Source organism: Mesocricetus auratus, unplaced genomic scaffold, assembly GCF_017639785.1.
Source record: "Mesocricetus auratus isolate SY011 unplaced genomic scaffold, BCM_Maur_2.0 Super-Scaffold_100676, whole genome shotgun sequence".
Taxonomy (NCBI): domain Eukaryota; kingdom Metazoa; phylum Chordata; class Mammalia; order Rodentia; family Cricetidae; genus Mesocricetus; species Mesocricetus auratus.
In genome coordinates this window covers 65,075,145-65,102,563 of record NW_024429266.1, presented here as the reverse complement: position 1 = coordinate 65,102,563, position 27,419 = coordinate 65,075,145, and the positions used below count along the sequence as shown (strand labels likewise).

The 27,419-nt window shown below is 39.2% G+C and overlaps 1 protein-coding gene across 2 annotated transcripts in view; it reads right to left on the bottom strand.

The window, feature by feature from the left end:
* Positions 1 to 27,419, bottom strand: part of Dpp10 (dipeptidyl peptidase like 10) — a 1,552,828-nt gene that overhangs the window by 605,333 nt on the left and 920,076 nt on the right. For both annotated transcript variants that reach the window (XM_005079885.4, XM_005079884.4), the window contains exon 2: positions 6,662 to 6,776. In XM_005079885.4, coding sequence (XP_005079942.1) covers positions 6,662 to 6,776 — 115 coding nt within the window. The remainder of the gene's footprint in view (positions 1 to 6,661; positions 6,777 to 27,419) is intronic.

The following is a 27,419-nucleotide window of genomic DNA, read 5'->3' as shown; positions in this document are numbered from 1 at the left end:
TATAGGTGAAGATACTGGGATTTAGGGGGCAATTTGATATCATTTTTATTTTGTGAAAGAATAGTAGTATGCTCATGCCTAAGACCTGTGAACTTATTAGTTATGGATTTTTAGCCAGTTTGCAGTACCCTACAATGCTTTTTTTCTCCTGTGGAATCACATTAAATCAAAGCAGAAATCAATGGGGAGGGAGACTTAAGTGTGCAGAAGGATAGGAGAGTATGACAGAGGACGGGATAGAGAAGAAATAACTAGTGCTAAGGAGGTTTGAAAAAAATCCCTATTCAAACAATTTTCTGAAATTCTCATATGAAAGTTTAACTGAATTTACCCTATACAGGAGGTAATGCTCCTCTTAGAAGATATATATTTATAAATGCAATGTCCAGTGTCATGTGTGGGATATTCCCCCTTGAGATGCAGGTCAGAATATTGCCCCTACTACGGGTTCCCCACCAGAACTTGGTGATAGAAGTCTGTTGTTTAAGACAACCACATATTTTGGCCAGAGGATATAAAGAAATCAAGTTGCTACTGGCCAGCAAGCTTCCTCCTTGCTGGATATCTCTCATAGTATGGAAAGTTATATGCAGGCTGTTGGAAAAAAAAGTCATGACCAGTCTTACTCAGCTGTGAACCATGTAAGCTGTAATAATGTCTGAAGTAGTAAAATTAAATTGTTATATTTTGTTTAACATTCTATTTTATACATGTTTAATGAGATGAAAAGAAGAGTTGATATCCCTTTAAACAAAGGCATGATTCCCTAAGTGTTGACCTCAACTTTGGTTCTGTTCATTGTTGTGGGCATCTGTCTGGTTTCTTCTGTTCTTAGTCCTAGTCTTCAGCTACAGTGAACTACTTGAGCTTGATGGGTTTTAGACTTTACCAGGTATCAAGGATCTATCTAAACATTAACATTACTGGCTGAGTCTAGGGTTTTATAAACTATTTCCTAACATGACATTTGAACCATGTATCAATGAGACTGCTTCAGGAAGTAGGAACAAGGGTGCTCCCTGCTAATGTTTGTTTAAGCTGAGATCAGAAATGAATGCCTAATACTTCTTATCTTCTGATTGGTCTGAAAAGAAATCTAGGTCACATGCTTGTCTACCAAGCACAAAAGTGATGGAAACTTTCCAGTAGGAATGACAGATAGAGTTAACATCGGGGACCCTGTGTCAGCACTCTACAGTTTCAGTCTTAGTCAGCCATGATAAACATGAAATAAGAGCAGCAGCCCACCGAGGCTGAAAAATGGTGTCCTATAAGGAACCCACAGGATGTTACTTCAACATGGCAGACAAACTTGTTGGATATCCTTCACAAAACACTATGACTAAAAAATGAAACAAACAAACTAGGCATTTATGTTTTACAAGTATGACAAAACTGGTAAACCACATTCCTCAAAAAATTCTTTTCAGAACATGCTAATTTTCATTCTATGTTTTTAAAATAAATTGTGTGTGCATGCACAAGTATGTTGATATGTGTGTGGGAAGGTTGTGTGTTCATGCATGTGTGTGCACACACTGTGCGGTTGCCAGAGGACAATCTCCAATGTTCTCTTGAAGAATGTCTTCCATGTCCTTGTCCTTTGGGACAGGGTATCTCATTGATCTAAAAGCCAACAATTAAGTGAAACAGAAAAGTTCTAGAGCCCCAGGGATTCTGCTGTCTCCACCATCCTGGTGCTTAGATAAGAAGAACATGGCACCAAGCCGGATTGTGACCATCAAACTCAGGTCTTAATGATTACAAAGCAAACAATGTAACAAGTGAGCTGTACCTCTACACATTTGATGTAAAGCTGGGACTAAAAAGAAAATGTATTCACATTAAATGGTTGCTACACATTTAAGCATAAAGGCATTTGTACCATGTTTGCAGTGTATAATTGTTGACCTTGCATTCATTGCCTTCTGATAGAACAAACATTTATTCCTCCTTCTTCCTTTGGGTTTTTATTTGTCTGTTTGAGACTGGGCTTCTCTATGTAGGTAGCCATGGCTGTCCTGTAATTCCCTGTGTAGTCCAGGCTGGCCTTACACTCAGAAAGCTGCCGGTCTCTGCCTTTCCACTGCTGAAATAAGAAGCATGCGGCCCCGTTATTTCTTAACCTGATGCAAGCTTCAAAGTACATAGGTTTGATTAACAGACCTAAGTACTTGACTCTTCAATTAAATATTGAGTAAGGTTTTTTCTTTCTTTCAGAAATATTTCCTTTTAAAGGGAATACTGGATTGGTTGACTTAGTCTTCAAAAACAATCAAGTCTTCTTTTCACAAAGGCACAGATGACTTTGACAAGCTGGGGACTGAGCACCTGTCTGAAATTACTACTGTAATAAAATCTGTAATCAAGGCAACATTACAATGAACACATGCCTGTCTGGATATAGGCTTGCCTTCCTCTGCATTTACCTGCAGACTTGGAGGCTATTCTGAGAAAAGCAGCTTATGATGATCTTTTCCATGTGTTCACTTATAGAAAGCAAAATACAGAATTTTTCCAAGTGAAAACAACACAGAAAAAGTGTGAACAAACTGGGTCTGTATATGTATGTAGACTGGTCACCATCATTATATTGCTGCTGTCATTTTTACTAGGGTATGTGACAGGCATTTGAGATGCTATAATTACAAAATCAAAAGACCACGTCACAGCCCAGAAAACCCACTATCTGTCTCTGTTTCTCTCTGTCTGTCCACTAGTATCTATCACACCCCCGAGTGTGTGTGTGTGTGTGTGTGTGTTGTGTTGTGTGTCTGTGTCCTTCTCCTCTGGCTGACACAAGGTCTCAACATTTCCTCATTCTACAATGTGATGCACAGGTAGATTTCAGTTCCCTTGCATGCATAGTTTCTTAGTCTGACCGCCAACAGCAAGGACAGGCATGCCTTTTTAGAATACCTTCATTCCTGCCAGGCCAGGGTAAATTATTAATGCTTATCACATCCACTCATATCTCCTCCTCAGCCCTTTGTGTTTGTAAACAGACAGTGGAAGTAGCATAGGTGTCTATTTGCTAAAGCACCATAATCCACCACAATGACTTTTTTTTAATTTTGTAATATCTCTACCAAAAATAACATGAAATTCCAATGGTATTTGAAAATTATAAATTAAATACAATAATTGTCACTCTCACTTGTATACCTAATGTCATATGCAATTCAGTGCTTGGACTTGGTATGTGCGGAAATTTTCTAGACTTCTGGGTTTGTATGACAGAAAGAGAAGATTGTAGGTTTCAAAATTGAAACAGCAGGAGAGTAGGCTAACACCAGAACGTCTACAATATGTTTTAAACTCCACATCCATCTATCAAAGGCTTTTCTTCCTTCTCCTGTGTATATTGTGGGGTACAAGCGTGATCATGCATGTTTCCATGTATGTGAGCACACATGTGTGCATATGTGTTTCAATGCCAGAGGCTGATCAGAAGTCTTCTTCTATTTTCCACTTTATTCAGTAAAACAGGCAATGTCAATAGAACTCACAGCTTGTGTTCTCCCCATCTGTCCTATTCCTGCAGCCTTCTTTGACTGATTAGAACAAACTTCTTTGGGCTTCCAAAATAGATGGAAAACCAACAGCTACCCAGAAATCTTCCTGGCCTTCAGCATCAGACTGGAACTAATCAACTAACAGGCTTCCCACATTTCCAGTGTCAAATAGCATTTTTAACTATATGATCCTTAATGATTCTCCTTTTAATACATATAAATATATATAAACACACACATATATATATATACAAATTATACATATGTACATACATTATTCACTAAAAAAATGAGGAAAAAATCTGAAAGAACTAACCACTAAGGCAAAGGTAGTAGAATCAGATTGGAAGGATCAGTTCAAAAGAAGCCCAGAAGGGTGGGAACAGGTTTTTGCATCTGGGTAATAGGCACCCATTCAAGACAGCAAGAGCAAGTGGTTCATTTTTGTAATTATGCTCAAATTCTTATGTTTAAGTGAAACACCATCTGAACAGAAGCTTCTCTTCCTGGAGCAGAGCCTCTTGGCATGCTGCAGTCACTTATTAGAGCCGTCACATTGCTCAATTACACCAAACCACAGATGCACAAATGAGGCGGTGAGTGGGAGGCCCCTTGGAGCATACCAGGCAAGCCAGTTCTTTCCAGGAAATTATTTTTATATCTTATTTCTTCAATTACCTTTCTCTCGTCTTTCCTCTCCCTTTGGCTCACTTCCTTCCTTTCTCGTTCTCTCCAGAGGATAAATAAAAACTATCAACTATTTATTTTTGGTAGTTCACCCATTTGGAAGTCACTATTTTTACCAAGATGGAATATTTTACCAAGTCTCACACTGAAGTGATTGATAACTGTCATTTGTGTAATTAGTCACTATAATTACATGAGTAAATGACTCTGAAATGGAGCCCCTGTTAATCACATTATGTTCAACAGGAAATAAGTTTGCTGTCTTTACGGGTTTAGATAATGATGAATGTGGGGCAGGGGCTGAAGTGTAAATACAAGCACACAGCAACAGGTCACAACTCTGTCCCTTCAGTAGACTTAAGTTATTCAATCCTATTCCAGAAGTCACTATGCTTCCATGACACTAAGCACAGTTATTTCGTCTTTGCAAAAGATACTCGAGTGGAATACAGAAGCATGCCAGTTTTGTCCTTTACTGGAATATGGCTTGGGGAGTCCACTACTTTTGCCTCCTTTACTAACAGCTACTAAAGAATACTAAAATCCTGTGCATTGAAGCAGTACCCATGAAAGAACTAAGTCCATGATGATCCCCATATCAAAGTGTCTAAAGAACCCTGTCTACCCAGTTTGATAGCTAGGGAACCAACATAGGACCAAACTAGGTCTCCTGAGCAGCCTTCATCCAGTAGCTGATTGAAGAAGAACCAGGCACCAACAGCTCAGCACTGAGTCATCCTCCTGGAATACAGCTGTAGAGGGAGGAGGGATGAGCAAAGCAGTCAAGACCATGCTGGAGAAACCTACAGAACAAGCTGACCTGACCTAGTGAGAGCACATGGTCCCTAGTCATAAAACTGGGGAACCAGCATTGGACTGAACCAAACCCTCTGAATTTGGGTGCCACTTAGGAGGCCTGGGAAGGGTATGAGACCTCTAACAGTGGAACCAGTATTCATCCCTAGTGTACAAATGGACTATTTCAGCCCAGAAACACAGAGAAGGGCCTAGACCCTCCCCTCAAATGATGTGACAGATTTTGATGATCCCCATGTAGGGCCTCACTGTCCTCAGTGAGCAGGTGGGGGAGTGGGAGAGGGTGGGAGGGATCATGGGAGAATGGGAGGGAGAGGGAACAGGAAGATCGATAGGTAAAATGATTGTTTCTAAATAAAAAAAAGGAAAGAAAAAAAAAAGATCCCTGTCCAAAGAGTATTGCAGTAGCCATACTTATTAAGGTATCTAGACACAATAAACAAAAAAGGAGAAAAAGAAAATGTCTCCAAGTTCTGCTCATGCTCTTGTAGTACGATCTCTACCTGTTTCAGATTCTCTATGTCTTCACATTGGGTTATCATCACAGAAGTCTTTCCATCTTCAACTCACAATGAAAGTCAAAAGTCTAATATCACTCTGATTTACTGCATTTACAAAGGACCTCAGAACCAATGCAATGAACACTGAGGACGATTTTGCTCACAGATTCAAACTCAGCCTCTCTTAAGATCTTATTCCTTTGGGGTCTTACGTATCCTGGACTGACATTAACCAACGTAGCAGAGAATAATCCAGTACTTCTGACCTTTGTGCATTTGCCTCCACCTCAGGGATTATACTGTGTACCACCACTTCTCATTTATGTAGTGCTTGCTGTGATCCAGGGTCTCATGCATGCTAGCTATGCATTCTCCTAACTGAAATATATCCATAGGCCCCATTTTGCCCTTTCCTTTTGAGAAATCCTTGTGAATGCCATTCACATAAATGTGTATGTATACTGCATAGTATTTTGGGAGTTAGATTTTTTTTTGCACATAGCAATATACACACATGCTGCTTTGTATATGTTGTATATGTTGGGCATTGACTTATTTCTCTGTGAATTTTTCTTTTATATATTTGTTCATCCATTATTTATTTGAAGATTATATGGTTCATTTATAGTTTGGGGTCATTTGTAATACAATTTTTGTAAATTTTGGAATGCAAAAAAGAGTCACATGCCTTAGACATTTGTAAAACCAACAAATATTTGTCTTTAGATAGTAACAGAGGTTACCTATCTTCTTAACAGCCTCATTTTATCTATCTCATGTTTCAACTTCACCTAAAATGCCCATATAACATTCAAGCTACAAAAGTCATCATGCTGTTGACAAAATTGTCTAGTTGTGTCTTCAAAAAATTCCAGTCTACCAGGCATTGGGGGCTCAAGTCTTTAATCCCAGCACTCGGGAGACAGAGGCAGGTAGATCTCTGTGAGTTAGAGACCAGCCTGGTCTACAGATCGAGTTTCAGGACAACCTCCAAAGTAATACAGAGGAACCCTGTCTCGAAGAACCAAAAAAAAATTCCAGCCTGTGTTAATCTGCCCAAATAAACCAGAAATCATCACTTTCTTAAGGTATCATGAGCATCCACCACAGCACCATCCAAAGAGAGGACCAACAATAGATTACCTGGTGTTAACAGGATGACAGACATCGTGATGAGTGAGCATACTACCAAGATCACCAGCAGGGCAATGGCAATTCCCTTCCAGTTTCTCTGTGGAGGGCTGTTACTTCCCAGTTCCTATGGAGACAGAAAAGGCATTTCTTGATTTTGCATGTTCCAGGAAAAACACATTCATAAATGAAAGATTCAACATGGGCATGATCACAGTTTGAAAGCTGATTAGATCAGTTTTCTGTTCAAAAACTTTCTTTAATTATTTAATGGATTTCTTTGGGGGTGGATAAGGAATCTGCTTTCCCTACCAGAGAAGGCAGCAGATTTTTATATCTGCTCTCTTGGTGTAGATAGTGTCCCTATTCATTAACTGTAGCCAAAAGACTCTGTAAAGTGCTGTGAACAATAATGTCAATTTGCATTTGCACTACAGTAGAAGATACCACAAAGAATTAAATATGCATTTATTCTTGAAGCATTGTCAGCTATTGTTTTAAACGTGTCAGAAAATGATTTAAAATGTTCTTTGTCATCAAACAGTATTATATTTGTCAATGAAGCAGGTTATTTCAAATACTTTCTCCACCAGTCATTAAAAACAGAGTGTTGTAGCTAAACTAAATGAGTTCTTCTATACGAATAGTTAAAAATATTCTTTAACTAGGCAAAATGAAGTAATGGCAAGGTGATAAGATTGATGGACAGGGTAAACTTGAACATCTCTTACAATGTATATAGTCAAGCTATTTTTTGGCAAGTGACCTAAGTTTAACCCTGCTGCCTAATTTGCCAAAGTAAAGTTCAGAACACACAAGTTGGAAATGAATGCCAGATTTTCGTTGAAATAATTTTATGCAATATGGAGCCTGAATCTGGACAATCGTTTAAGGATTAAGAGCAATAATGCTCTTGCAGAGGTCCCCCTTTCTGTTCCTAGCACCTATGTAAGGTAGTTCACAACTACTTGTAACTCCAGCTCTAAGGGCTTCAATGTTCTCCTCTGGTCTCTGCAGTCTCCTGCATTTCTGTGCATACACTCACATGCACATTCTCTCTCTCTCTCTCTCTCTCTCTCTCTCTCTCTCTCTCTCTCTCTCTCTCTCTCTCACACACACACACACACACACACACAAACTGAAAGTCTTTAAAAATACCACACTGTCACTGATTCTCATATTGTGATTATAGCATGTGAGTTCTATCACAAACACACTCAGTGTTAAAAACTGGGACAAGGAGAAATCGGTTAACAGGAAATGAAATATGGTGAATCATTCCCCTTCTCTAAGCAGCCATCCCAGCAATAGTAAATTTGAGGAAAAACTACAATGACTTTCCATACACCAGTTTTCCACTTCTGCTTGTTTTCTTTTTGTGTGTGAATGATGTGCTGTCATTTGTGATGCATGTATGTGGATGGATGTAAATGTTCTTACATGTGACTGCATTTGCAGAGGTCAAAGGAGGTAATCAGATGTCCCAATCCATTATTCTTCCTCATATTACCTTTAGACAGGCTTTCTTGCTGAATGTGATACCAACCATTTTTTGTTTTTTGCTAGGCCGGGTGGCCACACACTCCAGCCATCCGCTAGTCTGTCTCCCACCTCACAGGTGTCACAGGCATGTATACCCATATCCTGCTTTTTACATGGGTGCTAGGAATCTGAACACAGGACATCATGGCTGTGCACCCAGTTTTCACAGCCTTGAGCCAACTTCCCTAGCCTTAAACTATGCTAGTTTCCCTTTTTTCTTTTCTTTCTTTCTTTCTTCCTTTTTTTTTTTGTTTTTGTTTTTTTTTTTTTTTTTGGTTTTTCAAGACAGGGTTTGTCTGTATTGTTTTGGAGGCTGTTGGGGAACTTGCTCTGTAGACCAAGCAGGCCTCGAACTCACAGAGATCTGCCTGCCTCTGCCTCCTGAGTGTTGGAATTAAAAGTGTGTGCCACCAACACCAGGCCCCCCTTTTTTTTGGTTAATTTATTTTTTACATTCCAATACCAATTCACCCTCCCTCCTCTCCTCCAACTGCCCCCACTCTCTCCTCCTTCAATCTGCTTCATGGAGTGGGTAAGGCTTCCCCTAGGAGGTCTAAGTTTGTTCCATTATCTCACTAAGGCAGAATCAAGGCACCTCTCCAGCCCACACACTCCTGTGTCTAGGCTGTGCAAAGTATCTCTCTGCATATAGAATGGGCTCCACTAAGTCATTTTGTTCATTATTGTTAGATCTTGGTACCACTGCCAATGGCCTTGTATATTGTCCCAGTAGCACCATTGTCACCTATATTAAGGGAGTCTAGTTCAGTCTTAAGCAGGTTCCCCAGTTGTCAAACCTGAGTCAGTGATCTCTCACTAACTCAGGTCAGCTGTTTCTGTTGCTTTCCCCATCATGGTCTTGATTCCTTTGCTCATATTATAATTTCTCCCTCACTTTGATTGTACTCTAGGAACTTGGCCCATTGGTTAGTTGTAGATTTCTTCATTTGTTTCCGTCTGTTTCTGGAAGAAGGTTCTAGCTTCTCTGGGATTGTGGAATATAGGCTGGGTATCCACTTATGATTCAGTAATACTATAATTGTCTTTCTTGTTTTGGGTAACCTCACTCAGGGTTTGTTTTTTCTAGTTCTGTCCATTTGTCTGAGAGTTTTAGGATGTCATTGTTTCTTATTGCTGAGTGGTACTCCATTGTGTAAGTATACATTTTCTTTCTCCATTCTTCAATTGAGGAGAATCCAGGTTGTTCCCAAGATCTGGCTGTTACAAATAATGTTGCTATGAACATAGTTGTATGCTGGTTTTCTAAGCTCTCTCTTTTTCTTACACTTGTAAGAATTTCTATTAAATTTCTCCTACATAAATCAAGTGGATACTTTATTACATCATTCATTTTAGACTAGCTAACAAAAATAATAGGTGATGATAGAAGACAAACTCTTCCCTGGAATGGAGTTTTCCCACAGGCTTTTCAAGGTGTCCATCTTCTCCAGCATTTCTAAACCTGGGAGTTGAGAACCCTCTAAGGCATCACAAATCTGTTAACCTACATATCAGATATTTACATTATGATTCATCACAGTAGCAAATTTACAGTTATCATGTAGCAACAAATATTTTTATGGTTCATGGTCAACAAGACATGAGGAACTGTATTAAAGGGTTGTGGCATCAAGGTTGAGAAGCACTGACTTATCGGGAGTGGTGTATGTGATGATGGGTAATCTTTCTGGTAATGCTTACACACTCCTCAGAAGACAGTGACAGGAGTAATCACTAGCATGAATCAGAACAAGCAAATGTTCTGCAACTTACCAAATACTTATTTCAAGGACAAACAGGTAATGTTAGGAATAAAGCATAATGGCTTGGGACCACATGTGACAGGTTCCTGGTACCCCTGTTCCCACTGTGGATAATGGACTGCAGTGGGCAGATGGAGAATCAGATACCTGCAGAACTGACTCATATTGAAAGTTTTATTGAGGGGGAGGTAAGAAAATAAGGGGAGTAATGAGAAAAAAGGTAAAGACACAGACACGGAGACAGAGAGAGAACAGAAGACAAAGAAGCAGGGGAGAGACAGGAAAAGTCTTGTCTGTGCCTTCAGAGGAACAAGGAAAAAGAGAGTGGAAGAGTGGGTGGAGCCTTTCTTTTAAAGAGCCAGGATACATTCATTTGCCATGAGCAGGTGTGTGAAAGGCTGTTCCAGGTTTGCCTGGATTACAACAGGTAAGTTTGGAGAGATGGTTCAGTCAGTAAAATACTTCCTTTGAAGCATGAAGATTGCAGAGTACCCATGTAATAAAAGAAGCTAGGGGTGCTGGTATACTTAATCTCAGTTCCTGGAGTGGTTGTGGAGACAGGAAGATCTCAGCACTTGCTGAACAGCTGGTCTGCTAAATCCATTGAATCATGGGCCAGCCAGAGATTCTGCCTCAAGATTACAAGGTGAACTTCATCCTTAGGAATGACAATGGATGCTTACCTCTGGCTTGTTCACCCATGTACACACACATGGAAATGCAAATGCACACACATCTATTCACACACACACAAATAAATCTTTGAAAAGCGTTTTCTTTAACCACGTGTCTAAGAAAAATATAAGACTTTAAAATATCATTATTCCTGTTTAAAAAGACATGCTAATACTTGGGGCTTAAAGTCTCAGCATTTATGTCACTGATTCTTCAGTCTGTGTGTGAACATTCACATGCTGTCCTGGAACAAAACTCCTTGCCTCTTATCTCTTCCCTGTAGTTACTTCAGTGCTTCTATAACCACCCTATGTGCTTAATTCTGCAAATACAAACATGACATTTCCCAAAATCCAACCCCATAAAAGTCCAAATTATTTCAAATGGGGCAACAGGTTGTACCAAATCATTCCCTCTTGGGAAGCTGAGATTTTTAAATTATTTTTATTTGAATTGTTTTACTCCTCTGCTTGTTGTTCACATTTTCAACTGCAAATGGTTTCAAGGATGATTTGGTCACAAGTAGTCCAAGGATATTTATACTGAATTGTGTAGATTTAGCACATTTGAGATTCCTCACATTGAGCATCCAAATTCAGTTGGTTTAATACATTAATGATAAACTCTGAATCACTACTAACGTGCTGGTGTTACTTTAGGGAAAGAAATCCAAACACGTTCTCCCTGGTACTATTTGACTATGAGCAAGCCCAAATTTGAATTCTCTACTTGTCTTGTGTCTTCCACTGCCCCTGCCTATCTGTTTTATGAGGCTGAATCTGTGCCTGTCTGGAAGCTGCTTTCCTAATCTATTGTGTCTTTGTGTCTCTGTGTGTGTCCCTAACAAAGGGCTGTGCTCTGTCTTTATTTCATGGCAAAGAAATCGTCACTTGGGAAAGAAATGAACTACTTTACAGAAATTATTAACTGAGTTTTACAAGGAATTAAGTTGCTGACAACAACTGACCCCAACTGACAGACAACAAACAGTGTCACAAACATCATTGTTTATCAAGCAATATCTATATGCTAAATTCAACATTCATAGTAGATTCTCATTTTCTAAGGTTGCTTTCAACATACATTTTTTTGATTTCACTCAATGATTATCCTAACACAATTACAAATACACAAACATTGCTCTCTGCATCAGGGGCTTGGAAGAGCACACATCTTAAAATTATAGCTATGCATTAGCTTGGTTTGTACAAGTGGATTACATCAGAAATTCAATACAATTAAAGTTGGCTGTTCCACTGTTCGGCTAAAGGCTAGTTAAACAAATAGGCTGGGTACAGAGCAGTCTTAAGTCTTAGGTAGTCTCAAAATGAATTAACTCTGGCTGTGAGGTCCAGCTAAAGCCCCAGTCTCTTAGAATTATGAGATATTTTTATAATAATTTATTGCTTTACTGAGCAATCTAAAAATATTTTTAAAAGTAGTTAAAATAACCAACTTCTGAAAGTTGTCCTCTGCCAAACACATACTGTGGGACACCAGTGCATGTGCACACACACACACACACACACGCAGGCACGCACACACACACACATGCATGCATGTATGCATGCACACACACATGTACACATAGTATAATAAAAACAATAAACAAATGTAATAAAACTAATTGAAAATTTCTATATTATTTGGTATCAGAAAAACAGCATTTATATGTAATATTTTATAAAGCAACTGCTATGAACTTCAATTCATTTGAGATGCTTGTAAGGTGTTGTAAGAAAACGAGATCTTGTTTTAAAAAACTTTAAATATATAACTCTGAAAAGTAGTCAAATTTCCATAACGACCACCATGTATCATTTCACAAAAGGTCTGGTGTGATCTTGAGTTCTGAGTGTAAGAGCATTACATAAGATACACCTGGGAAGACATTAAGATGTTACATGTCTAATGAGCATAGAGCATACTGAACACTTTGGCAACTGCTGACGTAACACAAGGCTGATTGCAAACAACATAGAAATACTCTGAATTTATCACTTCTGATAAACTCCACTGTGAGAAATGAGGAATGTCACCAATTTCTTCAAATTGACATAAAGTAATCATTATGCATAGTCAACATGTACAGAAGCGGGCTGGTAGAGGCTATGGGATAATACAGAATTCTGAAGCCATCCAAAATCCAGAATTATAAATCAGAAGAGCTCTTTTTAAAAAGAAAGTCTGTTTAAAACTGATATTTGTATGTTAAGAAAATTCAGTGATTTGTGTGCTTCTTTTCTTTTGAGAGAATATCTGACTAATTTATAAGCTAAACCAGACCAATAACGAAAAAGAAATTGAGATACTATTCAAGGAAATCCTAAAACCCACTAAAACAGACTAAAAATTTTAATTTTTCTTAAAAACTACATTTATTATTATTATTTGTGTGTGTGTGTGTGTGTGTGTGTGTGTGTGTGTGTGTACTCACAACAGCTCAAGTGTGAAGGTCAGAGAGAAAACATCTTTGTATTTGGTACTGTCCTTCCACGATGCTTATATGTGTGTTGGGGCACAGATGTCATGGCACGATGTGAAGGGCAGAGAACAGCCTGCAGCAGTCAGTTCTCTGCTGCTACCTTTATGTGTCCTGGTGAGGGACCTCAACAGCAAGTACCTTTTCCCACTGCATGATCTTACCCTCCCAGGATTGTGGGCTGAGTTTACAAGAAACTACTAATTTTGACATCATTGTAAATATTTTCTAGACTACTGAATCAGGTTTGTGCATGATGCTGGGAATTGAACTCATTGCTTTGGTTACACTAAATAAAATCTTCATTTATGTGTTTTAGTTTTAATTAATTTACAGACAGCCCATCACTAACTAAGTTTGGCTATGAACCTGCTCCTCCTGCCACAGAAATTGCAGTAGCTGGGATTACATACATATACCACTCAGCATAGGTTAAAATTTATGTTCATATTATCTTCATGATATGTTTTTTTTAAATAACATAAAAGAAATTCCGAGGGCCAGTGGGCTGGCTATGTAAATAAAGGCACTTATTACCAAGACTGACTTTGTGAGTTCAATTCCATAGGATCTAAAAGGTGGAAGCAGAGAATATATTCCTGGATGTTATTCTGCCTGACATATGTGCACTGTGACATACGTGTGCATGAATATATGCCTCCTACACAAATGTAAATGTAATAAAAATTAGATACAGAATTTTTGAAATCAACATAAACAAATAGAATTTAAATTCAAGTTTAATGTCAAGAGTCAATAATGTGAAATAGTCTACTAACAAGCAATAATCAACTAAGATCCAGAACAAAATATGATAGCAGATAATTTCTCAAATTTAAATTTCAGTTAATAACCATAGTGGCCAATGCCTCTTCAAAACTCTAGCATCCTCATGTGAATTCACAATTCCCCCATTTAATCTCTCTGTGGGAGAGGACTCTATGTAATTAGAGTGAATATTTTTCATTAGGGGCCAAAGAAATGTCTCAGTCACTAGAGTATGTGCAATGCAGCCACAATGGCCTTCATTCATTGGCCAGAACCCACGTAAAAATGCTAGGCATATTGGTGTGCCTCCAATGCCATCACTGGTAACACAAGAACAGGAAACCCCTGGAGCTCACTGGCCAGCAGAGTCTCACTGAATAGATGAGTGCCAGGTTCAGTGGGAGAATGAAAACTAAGGTGAGGAGTATTGGAGAAAGATAACAATGTCAGCTCCTGTCCTGTACACTCATGCACACACTAGTTACCCAGATTTTTTCTTTGTTTCCCAGTGTGTGTACACATTCCTATTTTATCTAGCTGTATGTGGGTACCCTCTGAGGCAAGAAGAGCGTGTCTCATCCCTGGGTCTAGAGATACAGGCATCTTCCTTTTCCAACACACAAAATGATCACATTACACATCTTTCAAAACATTCTTATTACAAATAAATGCAGTTTAGCTTCACTAAATGGGGTGAAGCTAACAGCTGCAGCGTCATCTGGAATTTTTAAGAACTGTAGAGTACCTAAGTAGCCTAACTTAGCAGCTGCAACCTAACTCACCCAGACTGAGTATCTTTTGATGCTATTTGTTTTAAGTTTTTTGTTGTTGTTGTTGCGTTTTGGTTTTATATTTCACCATTACTTTGCTTATGAAAGAAATGGAAATTCCATCACTTGCCATTTGTCATTCACCCCTCCCCCAATAATTAGAATTGTAGATGACATGCTTTTATAGCAGGAACACTATCAATTTAGAAGGTGTGGTAGTTTGAAAGAAAATGGCTCCCATAAGGAGTAGCACTTTTAGGAGGTACAGCCTTGTTGGAGTAGGTGTGGCCTTTTTGGAGGAAGTGTGTCACTGGGGAGGGGGGTTTAAGGTCTCCTATGCTTAAACTACACCCAGTGCGACACACACTTCCTTCCACTGCCTGTGGATCAAGATGTAGAACTCAGCTCATTTTCCAGCCCCATGTCTGCCTACACAGCACCATGATCACAGCTAGATGAAATCTCTGAAACTATAAGCCAGCCCCAATTAAATATTTTCCTGTATATAAGTTGCTATGGTCATGGTGTCTCTTCAAAGCAATAGAAATCCTAACTAAGACAGAAAAGAAACAAGGATAATTAACAAAACACTCCGTAGTGCATTTATATTTTCAATGTGCCAACTTATTAGTACTTAGATGAGGCTAAGCAACTGTGGTACTTACAGTTCCAAACAACAGCTAAAATTAGTTTCAAAGTAATTAAGAAATAAGCAGGGAGCTGGAAAGATTAGCATTTGCTCTTCTTTCAGAGAATCTGAGTTCAGTTCCCAGCACCTATATCAGGAAACTGCCGGAGACTCTAGATCCAACACATTCTTCTTGCCTTAGAGGGCGTCCACATAAACCTAGGCACATAGATATATGAAGAAACACACACACACACACACACACACACACACACACACACACACACACAGAGAGACAGAGAGAGAGAGAGAGAGAACCAAGAAAAACAAATCTGTGTAACAAAAAGATAAAAATAATCAGCTCTAAAGTTGGGAAAGTAACCAGCAGCTGGGAGCACTGACCCCGTGTAATGAACCTGTAGCCCACAAGCCACAGGAAAGAAGCTCAATTCAACACTAAAATACTTTATTAAAATGTGACAATTTTTAGCAGTTTTATAACTAAATTGCATGTTTTTTGAGTGAACTCTCTAGATGACAATATCATGTATCAAATATATTGTATGAAAAATGCCTTTCAATTAAAAATGTTTTTTAAAAAATGGAGACATACCCCTGTGGGGGCAAGTCAAAATTCCTTCAAAGACACAGAAAGCATGAAAACACCTGCTGAACACAGCCTGGTTTGGGCCTTTGTAAGCACACAAGTACCTGAAACAACCAGAGGGATGGCCAATCACGAAAAGAATTAGAAGGAAAACTAAATTTTAAAGAAAAAAATGTACTTCAAGCACTAGAGCACAGATAAGAATAGCTGGTTCTCTTTTGGTCTGTACTGAATCTGACTGTGTCATCTCTCAACAAGGAAGGACAGCTGAGAATTCACACAACACTCCAGCAAGAGACATCATCAGAGCTGTAGAGGTGGCTCAAAGTTTAAGAGTACTTGCTGCTCAAGCAGAGGACCGAGGATGACACACAACTGTACGTAACTCCAGCTCAAGGGTTCCTCTGGCTTCCTTGAGTATTTGCACTTATGTGTGTATATTAGCGCACACGCGCGCGCACACACACACACACACACACACACACACACACACGTGCTAAATCTTTAAACAAGGAAAACAGGTACGTCTTCATCCTATCACCAGTGCTATGTCAATTTTCCCATTACTTCATAATGGTTTCTGCCAGCTGATCTGAGTGCCTTTATAAGTTTCTCATCATAGCTCGTCTCTGTGCTGTGATGCCACAATGTCTGGTGCTTCCCCTGTTCATTGTCCTGTCTTCTCTAGGCTTTGGAGCTCTGGGGGCCTTACCCATTTACTTCTCAAAGTGAACTTATTCTCAAAGGTCTCATCATAAACACTTCATAAGTGACTCCATTTTTTGATTAACTAAATTTACTCTTTAAAAATATCATATACACATATAGCATATCTTAGAAACTTTCCCCCCATAAACTCTCTGATCTCCCTCCCACACATACCAACCCAACTCACTAAAAATCGTTTTCCCACATTCACCATTTTTGTTTTGTTTTGTGATTTACCAAGTTTAACCAGGGAAATCTATGGGACCATGGGTTTGGAACAGTTCACTGGAATCTGGTAGGCTCACTGTTGGATAGATAACTAAAGACAATGACTGTCCCTCTCCCAGAATCCACCAGCTGCTCCCAAACCTATGATTAAGTTATTAAATTTTTTTGCCAACTCTGTATATCAATGTCAAACATACCTAAAACACAAAGGAGAGCAAACTCTAGGAACTCAGAACATTAAAGATACTCCTACACTCTCTGAAGGCATAATCTTTTCCTGCCTATTAGAGCAGCCTTGTATACCAGGACCAGTTGCTATCAATATAGTACCTACTTCTTAATATTGTGTATGAGACCCAGACTTCTCAATTTTCTGCTTCTCTGAGCACATCTAATTAGCAGACTCCATGCTAACTAGATTGTGTAACTTGATAGAAACTTTTATACTTTTTCAAATCTTAATTCTCAGCAGTGTGTTGTTCTCTGCTTTTCTAGACCATTCTTTATCACACCTTGGTGTCATCAGCAGAACAGCACTATTAGTATTGCCTGAACTCTTCTTTGAAGTAAACATTATTCAATCCATTCCAGATTTCCCAAATCCCCAGAACCAATGTGGGCCCATCAAAGGTTTCCCTGGGCTTTCCAGAGAAGTCTGCTATGTACTGAAGAAGCATTCTTTGAGTGTGGGGCTACTCTAACCAAGGTCGTTGCCACCTGTGCATGTACAGGTGCAAAGAATTTCTTGCTAGTTCTAAAATCTTTGCTCTGAAGATACAGATACAGGTAAGGGCCTTGGGATGAAGCCCAGTTGGAGAATGATATCGTGTTTGCCTAGCTTTTATGATTCCCTGTATTTTATCCCCAGAACTTGATAAACTGGATGTGTTAATGTAAGCCTATAACTCCAGAACTCTGGAAGTGAAAACAGGAGGATCAAGAATATCTAGTGTGATGAATTAGAAACATGTCAAAGGTACATAAAGTTCTCTTAAATAACAAACAAACTGCAACAGCAAAAGGATAATCTAGATGATTCCTGTGCAGAAGAAAGAATGGAAGCTTTCAAGTTAACATTATCTATTTTAGACTCAGAGCAAGGTGTTATCTGCATTGCCATTACGGCTTAGTGGTTGCACATTTAGTGCAACTGAATTTTATTCTCCAGTCATCTACTTACTAACTCTGTTCATGTACAATTGTCTGAATCTGTGCGAGCAGAACTATAAACTTACCTACTCGCAATAAGACACTGAATCAGGCTGATTCATATTCTTCTGTATGTGATACTTATTCATGGCGTATTTAACTCTAAACTAAGTCCCACCCGGATAGAGTCTATTTAATACTCATGTGAGGTAGGACCATATACACAAAATGTCCTCTAAATATCTCTACTGAAGCATTTGCTCAGCCTTTCACCTTAAGAATAAAGAATAAATGTTTGTGTCAACAATGTGAAGCCTTAGGGGAAGCAGTCATCAACCACATGGGAATTTCAGGGGCATTCAGATAAGGTCAGCTGACAGTTCATATCAGGATCAGTTTTGTGCAGTATATAGGATACTGAGGAGGGAGGCTGGGTGTGTGGTTAAGTGGGTAGAGTGCTTGCCTACGGCACTGGAAGCCCTAAGTTCTATTCCTAGCACTGCATAAACAGGGCATGGTAGCACAGACCTGTAATCCCAGCACTTAGGAGGTGGAGGCAGGAGGATCAGAAGATTGGGAGCTAAAATTCATCCTCAACATATAGTGAGATGGAGGCCATTCTGGGCTCCATGAGATCCTATCTCCAAAAGAAAGAAAAAGAAGAGGAGGAGGAATAGGAAGAAGACTGGAAGATTGTCTTTTTCTACAAACTAGACAGCAGCTCTATATCTCTAGTTTGGTTAGCCATCATATATTGCTAACAGACCAGACAATTAAAGTCAATTATTTACTATATATATGTGTATTTTTGGATAGAAGCTTATCTGAATGTATGCATATACCATAGGAAGGCAATCACAGAGGTCAGAAGAGGCTATAGAATTCCCTGGAACTAGAGTTACAGGCAGTTGTGAAGTGCCAAATGTGGGTGTGGGAAATCCATCTCAGGTCATCCCCATGAAGTACTTAAATGTTGTGCCATTTCTCCAGCCTACATATTTTATTTTTGAATGTAAACAGAGTGTAAAAATAAATTTCATCTATGGTTGAAGAAAATTCTAGAGTAAAGCTGCCTTCATCTAGTCTTCAAAGCTAAGCACAATTTGGGGTTCCAGTTTGTCTAACCACATTTGTTAAACAAAAAAAAACAACTTTGTTTCATATGTCAAATTTAATTTCAAATTACTTTGAGAATGGATTTCCAAATTATTTTAAGAATCTATAAAAAGAGTTGTGAAGCTCAGTTGAACACATATTATCCATGTTTATTATGTGATATTCATTATGAGAGAACACAGAAACCCTACCAGCTTGGCCTGCCTACCAGTCAGAGCATTAATAATTACTTGTGTGAGTTAAAATAAATATTTTACTTTTTAAGCTTCAAACAAGAAGAGCAACATGGAGACAATTTATGTCATTAGTTATTATTGGATTCAGCCAAGATGTCACAGAATCCACACTGCTTTGCTAAGATTCCTTTGTGTAACACATGTTGCTCACACACAAAATACTTTGTGTTGGGTATAATTTCTGTGAGATTTTCACAAACTAATGTAGTAAAAAGGGTCTGTGAGCTCTTTAGTCTATCAATGTAAGTTCTGTAGTCATAACTGGTTAATTTAAACACAGGAATGGCAACTGTATGGAGTTGTTCATAAGGATTAATGGCCCTTAAGGCAAGAAAATGTAGTTCCTGTGAAGCAGAGTTTTAAGACTTCTTTAAATTCTCAATAAACTGACAGATCTTTTAAGTCTAAGTTTAATTCAGATTGCTGTTAAAGTGGATGTCTGCATACACTGACTTGATGGAGGAGGGAAGAAATAGGGGACAGTGCCAAAGAAGGACGGAGTGGAGGAAGGGGAGGGAGGAGGGAGGGCAAGGACAAAGGGAGAGGAGGGAGAGACTACAGATGAGCTTATTCTCATCAAATAAAGGACACTCTGTGGGAATATTAATAGTCCATTCATCATGAAAAGAGGGAAATATTTTTTAAATACTCAACTCTATGGAGTATGATATTAAGTAAGAAAGGAATCCAGGGAAGAGAGATCCCTGGTGGAGTTCAGTGTGAAGTGTGCTAAAGATCACATCTGTTCTCATCCTTCCTGGTTAAAGAGTTTCAGTCAGGGAGGGGGAGAGTGGGATGTAAAAAGTGGATAAATGTCACCCCATCTGAAGCAGCCCCCATCCCTCCGTTGTCTTTTCAAGGTAATGTTTAATGTGTTTCCTTTTCTGCTAGTAAGTTAAAGGTTGTAATTGCCCAAGAGTCAAATTAAGATCCCAAACAAAGGTTAAGCAAAATAGGAGTGCTGGAGATGGCCAAGGAGCCCTGAAGCTCTGAGCTGAGTTCAAGGCTGGCATTATTAATTTGCTCTTCATAACAGAACTGACCTTTAGAGGTACTGAGAATGGGGAGGGGCACTTGGCAGCAAACCTGATCTCATCGTAGCTAACTGTACTTCTCAACCATCTCAGCTTGTAAGCCAAGACTTTCTTAGTTGGACCCAATTGGTCTCGCTGCATAGTTCCAGGTCTCAGAGGACAGATCCAGCAAAAGACTGTGGGTAGGAAGGCTTCCTAGTTGTCAGTAGGACATATGAATTTCTCAGGAGTCAAAACCAATATTAAGAGACTTTGTTTTATAACTCAGACATTGTTTCCCTAACACATTTTTTACTAACAACCTATAAGATTAACTCTCAAACAAATCAGACATAATATACTTTAAAGCAAAATATTCCAGTCAAAGTTAAAATTTCAAAGCTGCCTCTTGTAGCAAAGAGATAGAAAGGGAGTCACATTTTCTTTTAAATTTACACATAGAATGTGTATAGGAGACCATATGTCTGATACTATTTTATATAAAAGAATTCAGTACCTTAACGAGACAGCTAAAGGTAAGATACCAATTAAATATCTTTTCCTCCAAAAGAAAAACAGAAACAGAAATAAATGAAATGGGGCAGAACAGACACTAAACATGCTTTTAGCTATGTTTATTGATTTTGCTATTAAAATGTTGATAAGTTCCTTACAGGTATCTTAAAAGGAGGAAAATTTCAAATTACATTTCTCATGTACATGTCATACATATCAGTATCCCATGATCCTGTAAGTCCAAATTCTATGTGTGTATAGAACATGTGTGTGTTAACTAGCCCACCATGATCACAATCACAGCAAACTCTAACACATTAGCACTCTGTACACACATGCAATTCAGAACAGAGAAGTTTACAGAGCCCTTCATTAAAATTGAGAATAAAGTAGTTCTCTGTATACTTTTAAGAAATTCCATGCATCAGGAATAATTAAATAAATGATAGGTGAGTCTTAATTTTCCCTGTAAGTATGCAACACACATCATTCATGCCCTGCTTAGAGTATTGTCTCTCTAGCTGAAATGCTTTGTATGGGAAGTCAGGCAAGGAGTGGCCTCAAACCAGTCAATGTTTCCATTCATAGATGGAAGAGAGCCTTCTTTTTCCCCATTCTCTGTGAATCGAGTAACCAGAATTCTCCACAGTCCCTGGAATATTCCCTCCATCCAATTTAAAAATAGATCATTCCTCATACATCGTCAGAGGAAAACTGCTCCAAAGTGCCGTTTTGCAGGAATTATAAAACTAGAGGTTGTTTAAATTAATAGTGTACCTTCATTTTTTTCTTCCTTTTTTAACTTTCATATTCCATGAGAGGAGAATGAATTCTTTCTAATGTCTGCCTGGGGGAGGAGGTAACAGGGAGTGAGGCCCCATCTGTTAGGAAAAGATAACAAATTCCAAGTCTGTCCCTGCTGTAAAATTACCAGTGCCTGGTCACAAGAGGAAGGATTCATTTTCAGTTGATGCCTATTAGCATAACAGCAGCATTCGGAGAATTTGGTGCTTTAATAGCTGATTCATTTCTGTTATAACCTTCTCTGTCATGAACACATAAGCATAAAAACCTTCCAGTAAACCAACATAATGAATCAGTGTACCATTGTAAATCTGGTCACTTTTCCTCTTGTCAGTTGTGATTTTGATTTCACAAGGTGTGTGTGTGTGTGTGTGTGTGTGTGTGTGTGTGTGTGTGTGCGTGTGTGTATACACATGGAGGCCAATAGAGGACATTATTATTCTACCACTCTGCTGCTTATTAGTCTGAGGCATGGTCTCTCACAGAACCTACAACTATGTTGGTGGCCAGCAAGACTCAGCAATCCTCTCTCTCTCTCTCTCTCTCTCTCTCTCTCTCTCTCTCTCTCTCTCTCTCTCTCTCTCTCACACACACACACACACACTCACATGGTTCATCTCTAAAATCAGATACATATTTCTGTTCTAGTTCAACCTTCTTGTTAATGTGTGTCTGTCATCACAATCACCTTTTGGTTATGGACAGGAAAAGCCACTTTTACAAAATGGAGCAATGCTGACTGCCTACGCCACTCCCATGTTTAACATGGTCTCCCACAAGTCTACTTAGCACACGTTGATGATTTTTATGGGGCCTCTTGTCAAACTTAATCTGTGAATCTAGTTTCTTGGCTTTCTTCTACCATATATATATATGTATGTGCATGTGTTTTGGGGTATTACAGAAACCAGAAGAAGAATCCCTTGAAACCAGATTTATGGGTAGTTGTGGTCCATCTGACTTAGGTGCCGGGAAGTGAACCCAGTCATCTGTGAGAGCAGCAAGTGCTCTGAACCACTGAGCCATCTCTCCAAATGCTCTTTTGCTACTTTTCATTTTATATATTGTTTTTTACTATTTATATCTTTGCTTTTATTTGGCTGTCAGAGGAAATCAATGGGTGTGGAATTAACTTTTATCTCTATAACCTTGTCAAGTTCTTTAAAAACAGAGAGAAACAAACCAGGAGAAGTGGTGTCCAGGTAGTATACAAGCAATCTTGGAAAAGGAGAGGGGGAGGGCGGTGAGAGAGAAATAGAACAGAGAAAGGATTCACTGGTAACTGATTCCGAGTTCAGTCTTGTTTTATGATGTTCTTAGAAAAGAGAAAACAGCTGGGCGTTGGTGGCACACACCTTTAATCCCAGCACTTGGGAGGCAGAGCATGAGTTCGAGGCCAGTCAAGCCACACAGAAACCTTGTCTCGAAAAACCAAAAAAAAAAAAAAAAAAAAGAAAAAAAAAGAAAAGAGAAAGTATCTGAGACTGGGCACTTTTTTCCCCCCTTACATGTGTTATCTCTTTATTACATATCCACAATTCATTTATACAATTAAAAGAGAGAACTTTAACTGTTCCTTGCAGTTCCTGATTGCTTATTAACTGTTTGAAGTTAATGTTCTCTAACTATGGGAAGGACCATGAGATAAACATATTTACATATTATTATTCCTTCTCCTCGTTTTGCTCCTCCTTCTCCCTCTTCTGTTGTCCTTCTCCCCCACTTCTTCTGTTGTCTTCCTCCTCCTCCTCCTCTTCTTCCTCCACTTTATGTATTTATTCTAATTTTTTGAGACAGATTCTCTCTCCTGTATCCTAAACTGGCCAAGATGCCCTTGAACTTCTTTTTTTTATTTATTTATCTTTAATTTTAAATAGCTTGTTTTACATGTCAATCCCAGTTCCCTCTCCCTCCCCTCCTCCCGCATCCCCCCCATCCCCCCCATCCTCCCACCCTATTGCCAATTCCTTCAGCATAGGGGATATCTAGATTCTATCATTTCATTCAGGATAGGGTCCAGGCACTTCCCTAAGAGCCCAGGCAGAGAGAGCAACCCTCTTTGTGTTATGGACACACGATGTCTGTTAGTATTCGAGGGATAAACAGTGATCCACTGCTCAGGACCCCATAGGTAGCCCGAGACTGGGCACTTTTTTTTTTTTTTTTTGGTTTTACGAGACAGGGTTTCTCTGTATTGTTTTGGAGGCTGTCGGTCCAGCCCGGCCTCGAACTCACAGAGATCTGCCTGCCTCTGCCTCCCGAGTGCTGGGATTAAAGGCGTGCGCCACCACCGCCCGGCTGAGACTGGGCACTTTTTGAAGAAGAATTCATTTAGTTAAAAGAACTGAAGGACTGGAGGACCAACAGCATCATCTTGGTATCTATGAGTACTTCAGGTTAGCCCAACTTATGATGGAAATAGGAAAATAAAACAAAATGGGGACGTGGATTTGTAAGGAAAATGCAGGTATCCAAGGAAACAGAAGTACCAGTCATGCTTCATAGCAACCCAAGTTAATGAAGACAGTCCCTCAAGAGCAAGGGCTCACCCCAACCAGAAAATAATTCATCATTCTTAAAGTCCCCAAAACCTTTCAGTACCTACACTCATCTTTCATATTGATGAGAATCAAGTTAATCCAAACTATAGCAATGACCATGCATGAGACTTCATAGAAAATGAGACTCTAAAACAACCATCCTCTGTCTCTTTCTCACTGTCTTTATTGCTACCAAGTACTCACTGTTCTTTTGTTTCTGCATAGAAAGTACATTTCTTTTTCACTCCTCCTCCAGCCTCCCATTTCTGAGTGAACAAATCCAATTTATTTATTTATTACCAGAACCCTTTCTTCATTACATGGTGATGAAACAATAAGACAGAAGAATACTACAAAGAACTGGGGATATCTCAATCAGTAAAATGCTTACTTTGAGAGCATAAGGTCCTAAATTCAGTCCCTGATACCCATATACAAGCAAAACACAGTACATCAGAGGAAGGAACAAGAGGATCCCTGAGGCTTGCTAGCTACCCAGGTTAGGCAAGCAGTGAGCTCCAGGTTCAGTGAATAAAAGGTTTCTCAAATTAAAAAAAAGAGGGGCATGGGGAGTGATGATAAAACAACATTTATCTCTGACCATCACACACATGTGTACACACACACACACACACACACACACACACACACACACACACATGGGCACACACACACTGATGCAAAAGGTCCAATATACAAAGAAAGGAACAAGCTAGGCCATCACAATGCTCTTCAAATATCTAGAGAATCTGTGGAGACTGAGACAGGAACTACAGACAGGTCCTCCCTACTCTGTGATTCCTAATCCATACATGTTCCTTCTCAAAAACGAAATGTCTTATGAAATACTAGGTCTCCCCCCCACCCGGCATATCCAATTATAACATGACACAATGCTATTCTGCTTTCATGTACACTGAATTATTTACAAGTTCTGTTGTAGCTTCCCTAATCACCTGACAGGGGAGGCCTTGACTGGCCTCACCCATAGACTATAGCCTGCAAGTGAATTTTCTTTTCATTTAATTATAAATCTATATTTTGGCAATGTAATATATTCGGTACTCTCTGTGCCGTTTGTTACTGTGCCTGTCCCCAAGAGATAGCTCCATTAAACATCTGTATATCATTCAAGTTCCTGGGCCCCAAAGCAGAATGGCAGCCCTTCTACCTAGCTGAACCCATCAATATAAATGGGATGCTATGAGAAATTGTGCTATCTAGCCATCTGACATGACGGAGTGATGGTCTGACCTTCACATTCACCTGCCTCTCAACTGTCATGGTAGACACATACCAGGGTTTCAGGCAGCATCTTCAATAATGTCCTCAACTAGCAGATCCCTGGATTATGACAAGATCTCCAGCAAGTGTTTCCATTGGACAATGATATGTTTCACAGTTACAGGAAACTCTCGTTTCTGAGACAGCATCAACATTTAAGACTGTGATGGACCATGCCTGTGATTGTGAGTCGTATGATGATGATGAAATCATGGCTGTGGAGATGGCTTGGTCAGTAAATTACTTGCTACTCAAGCATGAGGACCTGATTTCAGATACCCAGAAACCACTGAAAAAGCCAGGTATGGTGACATGTTTTTCTAGTCCCAGAGTTGAGGAGGATGAGGGGGGAAGATTCTTAGGGCTTGGTGCTCATCAATTATAGCTACTCAGTGAACATCAGTTTCAGTGAGAGACACTGCTTCAAAACATAGTGGAGAACGTGAAACTGAGACTGATGTTGTCTTCTGCCCTCCATGTACGCCCACCAAAATGCACATATGCACATGAAATCAAAAATACAGAAGATAGTAATGAAACTAGAATTTCTTTTCTTGCTTGGTAGTGCTGCAAATGGTGTACCATATATAACTATGTATACTGTATAACAACCGATTCAAAATAACTGGTTGTACTGTTGATTCATATTTTTATCGTATGATATTTTATTGTTAATTGCATCACAGTCCTTCATTTAAAAGGAAATCTTACTGCACAGCAACACAATGCTTTACTCCAGCAGCCTCATTCAGCTGTGTTTATCTTCTCTCTTGCCTACATCATAGTCTTCTGGGATTGATTTTAGTCTCTTGGCTCTGGGAACTACAGGGTAGATCTTTAATATACAATAGATGACCCAGGTATTCAGGAGGCTAAGACACCTGGTAAGCATACTGTATGATGTCTAGACTATGACAAAATTGTCTGATGAAACCTTTCAAAGACCACATCACATTGTTAGGTGTCTTATGATTCTATTGTGTAGCAACCTGCTGAAGGTGTGATCAGCAGATCTGGACAAGTAGCAGGGACGCATGGCAAACATTATTGGTAAGGATAATCCATTATACCTGGGTATTTGGTGCTTGAAAGTGTTCTAGTACCTTAAATGGCAATGATTTAAATGAGGCACAAGTTCAATATGGAGAAATGAGCAAAATAATCCCATTTGGTATGTCTTTTTTTTTTTTTGGTTTTTCGAGACAGGGTTTCTCTGTGGCTTTGGAGGCTTTCCTGGAACTCGCTTGGTAGTCCAGGCTGGTCTCGAACTCACAGAGATCCGCCTGCCTCTGCCTCCCGAGTGCTGGGATTAAAGGCGTGTGCCACCAACGCCCGGCTCTTGATATGTCTTAAAGACATTCAGACCCTGGAGTTTAGACATTTGAAGATTTAGTCTTTATTTATCTAGAGACTCCTGCTACTATTTTGTGAAGAAGAAAGAATTTTATTTTAAAACAAAATCATAAGATTTCAAGCTGTAAACTTTCCAAAAAATAATGACTAAGTGAAAATATAATTAATTAGAGTTTCATTCATTTGTGCACACACACACACACACACACACAGTCTAGCATGGTGAAATGATATCAGGAACAACTCATATTTTTGTAGTTGAATGTCAAGTTTTGCTGAAAGGTTTAACATATAAATAACACTATTAAAAACTCACAGGTTCAACATGAGAGTTTGAATGAGAATGGCCAACCCAGCTGGTGGAACTGTTTTGGGAAGGATTAGGAAGGAGGAAGTGTTGCCTTTTGGATGACATGTGTCACTAGGGGTAAGCTTTGAAGTTTCAGAAGCCTGTGGGAGACTCAGACTCTCTCTCTCTTTCTCTCTCTCTCTCTCTCTCTCTCTCTCTCTCTCTCTCTTTCTCTCTCTCTCTCTCTCTGTCTCTGCTATAAACTTGCAGATAAAATGTGTTATGCCATAATCTTTTTG